Raw genomic sequence first — 14,265 nt, forward strand, 5'->3', positions numbered from 1 at the left:
TTAATAAATTTGTCCCCATAAAAACCAAGGTGATGACACCAAAGAATTAATAAAAAGAATTTTGCTTGGAGCCAAGATGATGTGTTCCACGTATGCAGATTTCTGGTGTAGATCTGCCTAGACATAAAACTAGACCTTTTTTAGGAGAAATAGGTGGACAACATGCCCTTGAAACATTTCTATTTGACAGTGACTTCTCGTTATATGAAAAATGCTGCTGAACATTGGGGCTCCTGGGTGGCTTGGTCAGTTGAACGTCTGACTTTTCAGCTCAGGTTATGATCTCAGGGTCATGGGATGGAGCCCCAGATCAGGCTCCCTGCTCAGTGGGAAGTCTGCTGCTCTCCCTCTGCCCTTCCCCCACTCACGTCCTTGTGTGCCCACACTCTCTAAAATAAATAAATCTTAAAAAAAATAAGATAACGGTTGAACATTTGGCTGTAAATCAACTTGAAGGTATCCTCTATGGCAGGATCCTAAAGTACAGGTATTCTGTGTTTGAAAACAGAACCATTTGTTTTAGAATAAAATAAATGCTTTGTAAGATTGGCATAATCTGACTGTGGAAGCTTTTGCATGATTTACATACCCACCCCATCTCACTCTGGACATGGGCCCAGGGAATACTGGAGACATAGCTAGAGTTTTGATTGGTTGGTTGGTTGATTTTTTAAAAAAAGCATTCTAGGTCTATTCCAGCGCAGAAATGAATAATTGATATCAATTCCTTCAAAGTTTATGGCTATTAATATAATTTTAGCCTCGATAGTTTTATGGTCGTTGTTCGCCATCATCTTAGAAAAAGCTGAGCTTTCTGAGAGGAATAACTTTCCTGATTATGAATCCAATTTACTTTGCTGGAGTTGTGAATAAATTTATGTCCTAATATTTTTGTCAGTTATTTGAGTTTTTAAAAAATATTACTACAATATGTAATTATTCAAGTTTCCAAGAACCTGACATTTGTGTTTTAAAAAGCTAAAGCAGAGTGAAGTATTTTCATTGATTTGTGTTTTCTGTGATTTGGCATACAGGTTGGTACAGTTAATTATATGCCACCAGAAGCAATCAAAGATATGTCTTCCTCAAGAGAGAATGGAAAATCCAAGTCAAAGGTACTATGAAGGTTATTTACATCCCATTTAGCTGGCATCAGTAAGGAATGGACTATTCTCTGATTAAACTTAACAGCTAACTCAAAGTTGCTTAAGTTCTAAAACTTTTTAGGCCATTATAGAGACCTTGCTTTCTTAAGCAAATTGTCATGGAATTCAGCTTTGCTATTGTTTATTGATTTGAGACTCTTCTTTTAATATGGTGATGTCTCAACAGTGTGCTCCAATGAGAAATGTTTCTAGGATATTTTTAAATTTTAAAATTAATGGTAGAAATTTAGACTAAATTAGCTCTGATTTGGACCCCTTAAATGTTATTGAATTGATAATTGATAAGTCTTGTTTCCTCTTTGATTCTTACATTTTATCTCTTACCATTTATTCATTTGTGAATTGCTCATTTCCAAGTACAATTCTAGTATGTAATTTTTTCCCAGCCGGCCACAGGCTACTTTCCCACTTACCTTATTTCACCAGCTCAGTGAGCTTTGTGTTAGCTTCACTGGTGTCCCTCGTTGAGTTCCTTTTGCCTGCCAGGATGCCTCTGGCTCCCGAGCTAGTCCTTCTTGCTCTGTAGCAGTGTCACCAAGTGTGCACAAGCACACATTGTTGTCCAGGGACCTGCAAGCAATAGAGGGGCGCCTGGGTGGCTCAGTCACCTAAGTGTCTGACTCTTGATTTTAATTTAGGTCATTATCTCAGGATCATGAGATTTGAGCCCCACGTCAGGCTCTGCACGTTCTCGCAGGGAAACTGCTTCTCTCTCTTTCTCTCCTTCTGCCTCTCCTCCCCTCCTCCCACTTGCATGCGCTCCCTCTCATAATAAATAAATCTTTAAAAAAATAAAAAGTAATTGATTAAATGGGAAAAAATATAAATCAAAACATCGTCTAGCTCAAAGTAATTGCTTGATAAATGTGTATTTACTAATTATATTTTCCTTCCTAAAAAACTGGCTTCTAAATATTTTCTCAAATAAGTGGTATAACATTATGTCAAATAATTTCGCTTATGAAATTCTTTTTAGAACTCTTTAGCTTCCGCTTTTCTTTTCTTTTTTTTTTTTTTTTTTTAATTTTTATTTATTTATGATAGTCACAGAGAGAGAGAGAGAGAGGCAGAGACCTAGGCAGAGGGAGAAGCAGGCTCCATGCACCGGGAGCCCGACGTGGGACTCGATCTTGGGTCTCCAGGATCGCACCCTGGGCCAAAGGCAGGCGCCAAACCGCTGCGCCACCCAGGGATCCCCCGCTTTTCTTTTAATACTTAGATTTGTTATCTGTCTTTTCTTTTTCATTAGACTTACTAAGGTTTTGTTTATTTTAGAGAACAAAGCCTTCATTCTATTTTCATTTGCTCTGTAATTAGTTTCTGCTATTTATTATTTTTATTTCCTTCAGGTTTCTTTCTTTTCCTAGTTTTTGGATTTAAATAATTGCTAACTTAATTTTTATATTCTTATTAATTAAAACATTAAAACTGAATTGTGTGAGTTTTTACTTTAACTTCTATTTATACCTTTTTTGTGGTGTTTCTTATTTTCATTAATTTCTAAAATTTGCAATTTCAGTTTTAAAATACTTTGAAATAATATATTTTTTTAAAAATAAGATTTATTTTGAATTGCAGGTAGAGTTAACACTGCTATCCAGTGGCCTTAATGATTCTGAATAGAAGGCAAATTTTTTATCCCAACACATGAAGTAATCTCTGCTGATAAAGAGTTCAAACCCCTCCCAGTCTAGCTCTGTTTCCAAATTATTCTCCAATGAACATTTGTTGGCTATTTGGAGTTTCTGTTCTGAAAATCAGGCACATTCACTATTCTCCCCTGCTTTCTTTTCCAAATGACTCTACAGGATTTTTGGCTGTGGTAGTTTGTCTCCATTCTTATTCTGGGGTTCATGGGTATAATTTTTTACTTAGTTTTGTTATAAATGTTTTCTCTATATATATGGTTTTGCTACCAGGCTTTTCTGTCCATCTTATCTGGGGATTTGGACAGATTGAAAAACTATGCTGCAATCTCAAAAGCAAACAAATAAACAGCAGAAACAGACTCACACATACAGAGAACAATGATGGTTGCCAGAGGGAGGGGGATAAGAGATTGGGCAAAATGGGTGAAAGGGAGTGGGAGGTACAGGCCTCCAGTTACGGAATAAATAAGTCAGGGGATGAAAGGCACAGCATTGAGAATAGAGTCTGTGGCATTATAACAGAGTTGTGTGATGACAGGTGGTAGCCACACTTGTGATGAGCATAGACTAGTGTATTGAGTTCTCAAATCACTATATTGTACACCTGAAACTAATGTAACCTTGTGTGTCAACTATATTTTAATTAAAAAAATAAACAAGGGCACCTGGGTGGCTCAGATGGTTAAGTGTCTGCATTTGGCTCAGGTCATCCTCTGGGTCCTGGGATCAAGTCCTGCCTTGGGCTCCCTTCTCACCAGGGAGCCTACTTCTCACTCTCCTGCCTCTCCCATTTTTCCAAAATCTGAAATCCTGTTTTTGTTTTTTTTTCATTAAAGATTTTATTTCTTTATTCATGAGAGACAGAGAGAGAGGTAGACATGAGCAGAGGGAGAGGCAGGCTCCCCGCAGAGAACCAGATGTGGGATTCCAGATCCCAGCACTCCAGGATCACACCCTGAGCCGAAGGCAGAGGCTCAACTGTGAAGCCACCCAGGCGGCCCTTGAAATCCTTCTTAATCCATGATTTATTTAGAGATGGATATTTCCAGATTTTTAAGTTGGAGGAAGAAGAGAGTTTTTAAATTATTTTGATTTTTTAGTTTTCTTTGTGTTAAGATAGTAATCTGTTTTATCTGCCATTTTCTAAAAGGCATGTTAGAATCTTTTTACCATTTCCCCCAAAAGAATTTGATATAGTTCTTACTTAATATAGTTGTATTAAATGTAGTTTCAGTGCATAGGAGTTTGTGAGTATCATCTCTTCTTGGTTGGTTGTACCTTTTTTATTATAAAATGGCTTTCCCTCTTCTGTTAAAAGCATTTTTTTTTTTTGTTCTCATTCTCTTTTTCTAATATTAACATTCCTATTCTGCTTTCTTTCTCTCTCTGGTTTTGTTTTGTTTTGAAGTTATATGTGCCATTTCTTTTTCCTTATTTAGTTAACTAACTGAACCACGCTAGTGCCTCTTTATTTTGTTTTAACTTTTTTTTTTTTAATTTTTATTTATTTATGATAGTCACACACAGAGAGAGCGCGAGAGGCAGAGACACAGGCAGAGGGAGAAGCAGGCTCCATGCACCGGGAGCCCGATGTGGGATTCGATCCCGGGTCTCCAGGATCGCGCCCTGGGCCAAAGGCAGGCGCCAAACCGCTGCGCCACCAGGGATCCCTTTATTTTGTTTTAATAATATGTTTAGTATCTACCTTTTATTTTTATTTTTTAAAGATTTTATTTATTTCTTCATGAGAGACACAGAAAGAGAGAAGCAGAGACACAGACAGAGAAAGAAGCAGGCTCCATGCAGGGAGCCCGATGTGGGACTCAATCCCTGGACTCCAGGATCACACTCCGGGCCAAAGGCAGGCGCCAAACCGCTGAGCTACCCAGGGATCCCCTAATATCTACCTTTAAAGAAGAATTTAACCATTCTCTTTTATTATGCCCATTGCTATGTTTTGTCTTATTCATGTTCATTTCAAAGTCAAAATGATAATTATATAATAATATTACATTATTTCTAATGAGATTATTTGATGCAAAGAGCACTTAAATAATAAGTAGCATTTCTTGTTTTCTTATTATACCCAGAAATTACTCTCTATGCTTATCCGTATCTCATGGTTATATCATTTAATCCCCATGAAAATGTACTTTTATTATTTTCTATTTTAGAGAAGAGGAAGTGAAGCTGCATAGAATTACTAGCTAGTAATAAGGCCAGGATTCAAATCCAGCCCAGCCTGATTCTATAGTTTGTGTTCTTGGGTTTAGGATAGCTCAATTTAACCTTTTTAAAATCTATGCATACTTATATGTTATGAGTTTACATAAAAATTTATCATAATCCTGGGGTGTCTGGTGGCTCAGTAGGTTAAGCATCCAACTCTTGATTTCGGCTCAGGTCATGATCTCAGGGTCATGAGATCAGGCCCATCTTTGGGCTCTGTGCTCAGCAGAATCTGCTTGGGATTCATATTCTCTCTCTCTGTCTCTCTCCCTCCCTCCCTCTGCTCCTCCCTCAGCTCTCCAGCCCATGTTCTCTCAAGTAAATAAAATCTTAAAAGATATTTATTATAATTCAGTAGTTTTGGAGAAAACAAGTAAATTTAAAACTTGCAGTTATGTTTTTTAGTCTTTTATATTTTCATAAGCTGACAGGAACAAAACATGTTTCAGTTCAAATATTTTAATTATGAGTTTGTTGAGAGACTTACAGCTCATCTCTTGATAAAATAACCAAGTATAACAAAAACTATAAAACAGTGTTTTTTCATGTAAACTGAATCGAGTGCTTGCCCATTAATTGAGGTTTAGTTATAATTTTAAGTGTTAAGGAATGTATGTGTACATATCTGTGTATAAAATATTCTTACATTTAATTGTATGTTAAAATTACAGTTATTTGGGGTGCCTGGGTAGCTCAGTCAGTTAAGCATCTGCCTTTGGCTCATGTCATAATCTTGGTGTCCTAGGATTGAGCCTCTTATCAGGCTCCCTGCTCTGGGGAGCCTGCTTCTCACTCTCCCTCTCTCTCTCCTTCTGTCCCCCTGACCCCAGCTCATTCTCTTTCAAATAAATAAATAATTACAGCAACTTACCTTTCTTTTTTTTCCTCCCCTAATTAGATAAGTCCTAAAAGTGACGTTTGGTCCTTAGGATGCATTTTGTACTATATGACTTATGGGAAGACACCATTTCAGCATATAATTAACCAGATTTCTAAATTACATGCCATAATTGACCCTAATCATGAAATCGAATTTCCTGATATTCCAGAGAAGGATCTTCAAGATGTGTTAAAGGTAACATTAGTAGTATATGGATATAGAAGAATAATATGTCAAATACTTAAATTGTTTGCTTAGAGTAAATAGGTGAAATTACTGGACTTATGTAACTGGCTTAGATAGATATATATGGTCTATTGAAAGGAATTGCTGAATGAATTAGCTTTTTAGTCATGTTAAGTTCACTTTGAAGATGTTTTAAGAGTTATGAATACTTGGGGATTTTGCAAAAAGAACTTATAAAATCTTGTTTCCGAGTAGACTATCTGGAAAGCAACTACTATAGTACAATACAATCTTGAAAGATACTTTATATTGATATTACATAAGAAAACTTGATTTTTAAAAAATGAATCCTTATTTTTGTAGTGTTGCTTAATAAGGGACCCTAAACAGAGGATATCCATTCCTGACCTTCTGGCGCATCCATATGTTCAAATTCAAACTCATCCAGGTACTTCTTTGAAAATCAACTTATTAGTAATTACTAATAATAACAGACTTATAGCTATAACAAAAAATGGAACATGAATTGGCTACTCTTCCAGCATTCCTCTTTCCTTAAGGAAGTTCCTTTTATGCTAAAATACTAAAATAAATGTGTTTTTTTTTTAATGTGCTGGCATTTTTACTTACCCTAGGTAAGTAGCTATGATCAGTGATAAATTACAAGATGCCAGTTATTGTGTTGTTAAACAGAATGTATTTGCATGTGATTTTGTATTTTTTTATTGGTTACAGCATGTTAATGATTATATATTTTTACAGGTAACCAGATGGCTAAGGGTACCACTGAAGAAATGAAATATGTTCTGGGCCAACTTGTTGGTCTGAATTCTCCTAACTCCATTTTGAAAGCTGCTAAAGTAAGAATGTCTATCTACATTACTTTTAATGGTTTTGTAGTTTAGTGAATAAGACACTTAAAACAGGTAATCCAAAGAAAAGTTGTTCCAGTCATCAGATTAAATATGAAGTATATTTCTACATTTAGATTCTTAATGTATGCTTTTTGACAAATACAGACTTTTACATTCTTATTCCGCAGATAGCACAATTGAAAGTATATTGTCATATAAGGTGTAATTGTAAGATTGCTGTCAGGTCTCAATTGAAATAAATTTCATAAGGAATTTGTCATTTAAATCAGCAACATTTTTTTTAAAAGATTTTATTTATTCATTCATGAGAGACACACACACACACACAGAGGCAGAGGGAGAAACAGACTCCATGCAGGAAGCCCGATGCGGGACTCCATCTCAGGATCCCAGGATCATGCCCTGAGCAGATGCTCAACCACTGAGTCACCCAGGTGTCCCATAAATCAACAACATTCTTAAAACAGCTTTCTTTTCTTTTCTTTCTTTCTTTTTTTTTTTTTTTTTAAATTTATGTATTCATGAGAGAGACAGAGAGAGAGAGGCGTAGAGACAAAGGCAGAGAGAGAGGCAGGCTCCATGTAGGGAGCCTAATGTGGGACTCGATCCCAGGACTCCAGAATCACACCCTAGGCCAGAGGCAGGCACTCAACTGCTGAGCCACCCAGATGTCCCTTAACACAGCTTTTGCATTCATTTCTTCTAGCCATCTTTTTTTTCCAGAAGCCATCTAGGAGAAATCTCGGTATTTGTTTACAGGTAATGAAGCTATGTACCACAGTCAGAACATTTCTCAAAGCAGAGGTCTTGGACCTTTCAGCTTTCCAGTGTTTATGTCTATACCACCATATTTGGATCTCGTTGCCATCAAACCCCTAGTCATTCTAGAACCCTGTGTATGCTTATTAACCAACTGGTTTAGTTACCAAGCAGTTACTAATTAATTTCAGTAATAATGCTATTATAAAATATGGGAGCTTAAATTAAAAACACTCTTAACTCTCTGGGTAGGGTAAAACTACTCTAAGATGTTAAGAACTTGGACACATTTCTGGAGGAATTTATTATACATTCACTATTATATTCGCATTCATGATATAAAGTAAATTTTTGTCTTATCGTTAAATCAGTGGTTTTAGGAATTCAAATTGAATAAAATTTGTTTTATAATTTTACTCTATATTTCATATCTCCATGTTTTAATTTCCCCCCAGTGTATTATTTAGAGCCTTTTATGAATAAAATTGAGATGAATTAGTTGCCTTTACCTCTAAGGTTATGTGTTCCTTTATGGTAGAGATATCTGTCATCTTTATAAATTAGATGTTGGCTTAACCTTAAATCCTTTACAATATGTAGATGTTAATATAGCTAATTATGTTTATTCATATAACTTGTATTTTTTTAAAGATTTTATTTATTTATTCATGAGAGAGAGAGAGAGAGAGGCAGATACACAGGCAGGGGGAGAAGCAGGCTCCAGGCAGGGAGCCTGACGTGGGACTCGATCCCGGGTCTCCAGGATCAGGCCCTGGGCTGAAGGCGGCACTAAACTGCTGAGCCACCAGAGCTGCCCATAACTTGTATTTTTTTAATGTCATCTGTTTATTAATTGAAATATCATCTGAAACTATTTCCTGATGAGTTTATTTTACAGTGTAGCAAGTTATGTAAGACTTGCTTTATTTAAGAAAAAATAAGGGAGAGCAAGAAGGCCTTTAAAATACATATATATGGGAGTGCCTGGGTGGCTCAGTTGGTTGAGTATCCGCCTTTGGCTCAGGTCATGATCCCAGGGTCCTGAGATCAAGCCCCATATTGGGCTCCCTGCTCAGCCTGTTTCTTCCTCTCCCTCTGCCTGCTTGTGCTCTGTCAAATAAATAAATAAAATCTTTAAAAAAATGCATATATATGCTTATTAATGGCTGTTACATTTCTTTTACAGAATGATTGAGTTGTATCTCATGATAGTGAATTTTTAGGCCAAGCTAGGTGTTTACAATTCTTATTATCTTCAATAGGTTGTAAAGTAATTTTCTAGTTAAAAGAACAAGAGACATTCATTACATATTAGAATATATGTAGTTATCTTTATTCATCTGATAATACATTGAATTTTAGAAGTTGGAAAACAAGTGTGTGTTTTTCATTTCAGACTTTATATGACCGCTATAGTAGTGGTGAAAGTCACGATTCCTCTTCATCATCCAAGACTTTTGAAAACAAGTGGGAGAAAAAATAATTTACAGCTACTCCTAAACTGTCAAATATCACCTGTAAATCATATTGGACTGTATATACTCTTTATTCTCTGTGGAAATCTGCTCTTAAAGACAACTTCACCCTGAAATGTCAATGGCAGAAAAATTCAGTAGATTATCCTCAAAAGAAAACTGTAAAAATAATAACCACTAATGGTACTGTATAAAGTTGTAGAATTGTTTTCTCTCTTATGCTTTCCTGTAAATCTACTCTATTTGATACCATTTCACATTCAGAATAGTGGGCGAACAACTGAAATACATTCTGAAGAACTATGTAAATAAAGCTTTGTAGCATAAAATGACACTAAAATGTAGAAATTGTAATTATTTTCTTCAAACAAATGTACTGGTGATATGGTGCAAAATTCTTAATAAAAATTGAAGGGACGCCTCAGTGGCTCAGCGGTTGAGCATCTGCCTCAGCTCAGGGCATGATCCTGGAGTCCTAGGATCAAGTCCCACATCAGGCTCTCTGCATGGAGCCTTCTCCCTCTGCCTATGTCTCTGCTCCTCTCTCTGTGTGACTCTCATGAATAAATAAATAAAATATTAAAAAAAATTAAGGGAAGATACAAGACTAGATCTTAGTAAATGAATTTCAAGAAGAAAATTCCAAAGGGTTTGAATTCTAAAATAGATTTCCTAATTGCTTTATGGCACTGATGCAGTCCAGAGTTTTAGGGCTACACTTTGTTTTTTTAATTCTCTCTTTGATTCTTCATAATATCTATTGCACAGTGTTTAGAGTATCATGCTAGCTTGTGGTATAAGTTGTATAGGGCATACCTTCACTGTAATTTGCTTGGTAATTGACAAATTACAAATGTAGTCTTAGAGTCTTTGGGACTCAATCTAGTATTCTCTCTCTCTCTCTCTCTCTTTTTTTTTTTTTTAAAGACCTTTTAAGATCAGTTTTAGGTCCACAGCGAAGTTGAGGGGAAGGTGCAGAGATTTCCCATCTAGCTCCTGCCCCAACATATACATAGTATTCCCCATTATCAACGTCCCCTACCAGATTGGTACATTTGTTAAAACTAATGAACCTAAAAAAAAAAAACAAAAAACAAAAAAAAACTAATGAACCTACATTGACACACCATAACAATCACCCAAAGCCCATAGTTTTACATTACAGTTCACTTTTGTTGGTATACATTGTATAGGTTTGGATAAATGTATAATGACAAGGATCCATTATAATAATATTATACAGAGTATTTTCATTGCCCTAAAAATTCTTTGGGCTCCTCCTATTCATCCCTCCCCCACCCCTGAACTGCTAATCCCTGACAACCACTGAACTGCTAATTGCCTCAATAGTTTTGCCTTTTCCAGAACATCATATAGTTGGAGTTGCACGGTATGTAGCCTTTTCAGATAAGTTTCTTTCATTTTGAAAAGATTCCTCTAGGTCTTTTTAGCACCTAGTAATATTCCATTGTATGGATGTACCACAATTTATGCATCCACCTACTGTAGGTCATCTTGATTGCTTCCAAATTTGGGCAATTATGAATAAAGCTGCTATAATCTATGCAGGTTTTTGTGTGGTAATAAATTTTCAACTCCTCTGAATAAATACCAAAGAGCATGTTGGATGGATTGATGGTAAGAGTATACTGAGTTTTGTAAGAAACTGCCAAACTATTTTCCAAAGTGGCTGTACCATTTTGCATTCCCTGTGGCAGTGAATGAGAGTTCCTATTGCTCCACATCCTTGTCAGCATTTGCGGTTGTCCGTGTTCCAGATTTTGGCCACTCTAATAGGTATGTAGTAGTATCTCATTGTTATTTTAACTAGCATTTCTCAAATGACACATGTGGTGTGTTTTTTCATATTCTTACTTGACAACTGGTACCCTCTTTGGTGAGGTATGTCTGGCTTATTTATTAAATTGGGTTTTTTAAATATTTTTTTAAAATTTTTATTTATTTATGATAGTCACAGAGAGAGAGAGAGAGAGAGAGGCAGAGACACAGGCAGAGGGAGAAGCAGGCTCCATGCACCGGGAGCCCGATATGGGATTCGATCCCGGGTCTCCAGGATCGCGCCCTGGGCGAAAGGCAGGCGCCAAACCGCTGCGCCACCCAGGGATCCCTGGTTGTTTGTTTTCTTAAGTTTTAAGAACTTGTATATTTTGGATGGCAGTCCTTTATCACCTGTCTTTTGTGGGTATGTTTTCTCAGTCTGTGGCTTATCTTATTATATGATATTGTCTTTCACAGAGCAGAAGTTTTTAATCTTAATGTACATTATCTATTTCTTTCATAGATTGTACCTTTGATGTTGTGGCTGAAAAGTCATCACCATACCTAAGGTCATCTATTTCCTGCAATGTTATATTCTAGAATTTTACAGTTTTGCAGTTTATGTTACATTTAGGTTTGTAATCCATTTTGAGTTCATTTTTGTGAAAAATGTATAAAATCTGTCTTTAGATTCATTGTTTTTGCATGTGGATGTCTAGTTATTGAAGAGACTGTCTTCGTCCCATTGTATTGCTTTTGCTCCTTTTCCTCCTATTCCCTTACCAATACCATGCTGTCTTGATTGCTATCACTTTATAGTAAGTCTTGAAGTTGCATAGTGGCAGTGCTCCAACTTTGTTCTTCAATATTGTGTTGATTATTCTGGGCTTTTTGCCTTTTTTTTTTTTTTTTTGCCTTTTCATATAAACTTTAGGATTGGTTTGTCAATATTCATTAAGAAAACTTGCTGAGATTTTGATTGGAATTGCTTTCAATTTGTAGATCAAATTGGAAAGAACTGACATTTTGACAATATTGAATCCTCCTGTCCATGAATGGAATACTTCTTCATTTATTCATACCTTGATTTTGTTCATCAGTTTTATACTTTTTTCATATAGATCTTGTATATATATATTGTCTGATTTATTCCCAAGTATTTAATTTTTGAGAGTACTAATGTAAATGGTATTTTTTTTTAAAGGTTTTATTTATTCATGAGAGACACAGAGAAAGAGAGAGGGGCCGAGACACAGGCAGAGAGAGAAGCAGGCCCCATGCAGGGAGCCTGATGCGGGACTTGATCCCGGGACTCCAGGATCACGCCCTGGGCCAAAGGCAGGCACCAAACCACTGAGCCACCCAGGGATCCCCTGGTATTGTGTTTTTTAATTTCAAATTCCACTTGTTTATTGCTATATAAAATGATTGGCTTTTGTATATTAACCTTGTATCCTACAACCTTTCTATAATTTTTTATTAGTTCCAGGAGTTCTTTTGGGTCTTCTACATAGATGATCATGTCATCTGCAAACAGTTTATTTCTTCCCTCCCAATCTATGTGCCTCTTGTTTCTTCTTGTCTTTTTTTTTTTTTTTTTTTTTTAAGTACTTTATACTCCACATAGACCTCAAATTTCACAATCCCAGGATCAAGAAGAGTTGCATTCAGGCTTCCCTCTTGTCTTCTTACACTAGCTGACACTTTTAATATTCTATTGAAAGGAGTTGTGAGGCAGCTTTCTTGCCTTGTTTTTGATCATAGTAGCTTCAAGCAGCTTCAAGTTTCTTTTTTAAATATTTTATTTATTCACTCATGAGAGACACAGAGAGAGAGAGAGGCAGAGACACAGGCAGAGGGAGAGGCAGGCTCCATCCAGGGAGCCCGACTCAGGACTCGATCCCGGGTCTCTAGGATCAGGCCCTGGGCTGAAGGCAGCGCTAAACCACTGAGCCACCCGGGCTGCCCAGCTTCAAGTTTCTCATCATTGAATATGATGCTAGCTGTATTTTTTTAAAGATTTATTTATTTATTTGAGAGAGAGTTGTGGGGGAGGGCAGAGGGAGAAACTAAGCAGACTCTGTACTGAGCCCTCTCAGTACATGGGCCTGATCTTGGAGATCACAACCTGAGCCAAAACCAAGAGTTGGATGCTGAACTGTCTACCCAGGTGTCTTGCTGTATGTTTTTTTTAATAGATATGCTTTATTAAGTTGAGGAAATTCCCCTTTATCTTAGTTTGCTGAGAGTTTTTATCATGAATAGATGTTAGATTTTGTCAGTTGCTTTTTCTTCATCTATTAATGATCATATGAGGGGTTTTTTGTAGCCTATTGATGTGATTGATTACATTAATCGTTTTTTTAATGTTGGACCATCCATGACTACTTGGGATAAGCCCAACTCAGTTGTATATAATTCTTTTCATACATTGTTGAATTTGATTTGATAATATTTGATTGAGGATTTTTGCATCTATATTCATGAGAGATACTGGTCTATGGTTTTCCTGTAATGTCTTTGATTTTGGAATTAGGATAATGCTGGCCTCATAGCATGAGTTAGGAAATATTCCCTTGGCTTCTAGGCTTCTCTCTATCCTCTGAAAGAACTTGTAGAGAATTCATATAATTTGTTCCTTAAATATTTGGTAAAATTTACCAGTAAACTCTGGGCCTGGGACCTATCTGGAATGTCTGAATTATTGATTCAATTTCTTTAATAGATAGAAACCTATTCAGTTTGTTTATTTATTCTTGTGTGAATTTTGGAAAATAGTGTTTTATAAGAAATAGGTCCATTTTGTCTAGTGTATCAAATTCATGGGCATAGAGTTTTTCACAGTAGTTCTTTAGTACCTTTTTAATGTCCATAGGATCTGTAGTTGTGTCCTTTATTTTATTTTTTTATATTAGTAATTTGTGTCCTTTCTTTTTTTCCTTAATTTGACTAGAGGCTTATTGATTTTATTTATCTTCTCAAAGAATTAGCTTTTGGTTTGAATGATTGTTCTCTGTTGATTAAGTGTTTTCAATTTTCTCCATTTCTGCTGTAATTCTTATTATTCCTCTCTTCTTACTTTGGATTTAGTTAGCTTTTCTTTTTTTAGTTTCTTGAAGTAGAAACTTAGATCATTGATTGTAGAATTTTCTTTTTTTCTAATATATGCATTTTATGCTATAAATTTTTCTCTACTGCTTTTGTTGCATCCCATAAATTAGGTAAGTTGTGTTCTCATTTTCATTTATTCAAAATAATTTTTAATTT

The 14,265-nt window shown here is 35.9% G+C and overlaps 1 protein-coding gene across 4 annotated transcripts in view; it reads left to right on the forward strand.

Annotated features, from left to right (window-relative positions):
* TTK (TTK protein kinase) overlaps window positions 1-11,693 on the forward strand; it is a 43,747-nt gene extending 32,054 nt beyond the window's left edge. For 3 of the 4 annotated variants that reach the window (XM_025444504.3, XM_025444503.3, XM_049092272.1), the window contains exons 18-22: window positions 1,035-1,115; window positions 5,943-6,119; window positions 6,474-6,558; window positions 6,873-6,970; window positions 9,141-10,335. In XM_025444504.3, coding sequence (XP_025300289.1) covers window positions 1,035-1,115; window positions 5,943-6,119; window positions 6,474-6,558; window positions 6,873-6,970; window positions 9,141-9,227 — 528 coding nt within the window. In that variant the 3' untranslated portion in view covers window positions 9,228-10,335. Of the gene's footprint in view, window positions 1-1,034; window positions 1,116-5,942; window positions 6,120-6,473; window positions 6,559-6,872; window positions 6,971-9,140; window positions 10,336-11,521 lie in introns of those variants that run through there. The other variant, XM_049092273.1, reaches the window with a different exon arrangement.
* Window positions 11,694-14,265: the final 2,572 nt, after the last annotated feature.

The sequence above is a fragment of the Canis lupus genome, chromosome 12, assembly GCF_003254725.2.
Source record: "Canis lupus dingo isolate Sandy chromosome 12, ASM325472v2, whole genome shotgun sequence".
In the NCBI taxonomy this organism is placed as follows: Eukaryota; Metazoa; Chordata; class Mammalia; order Carnivora; family Canidae; genus Canis; species Canis lupus.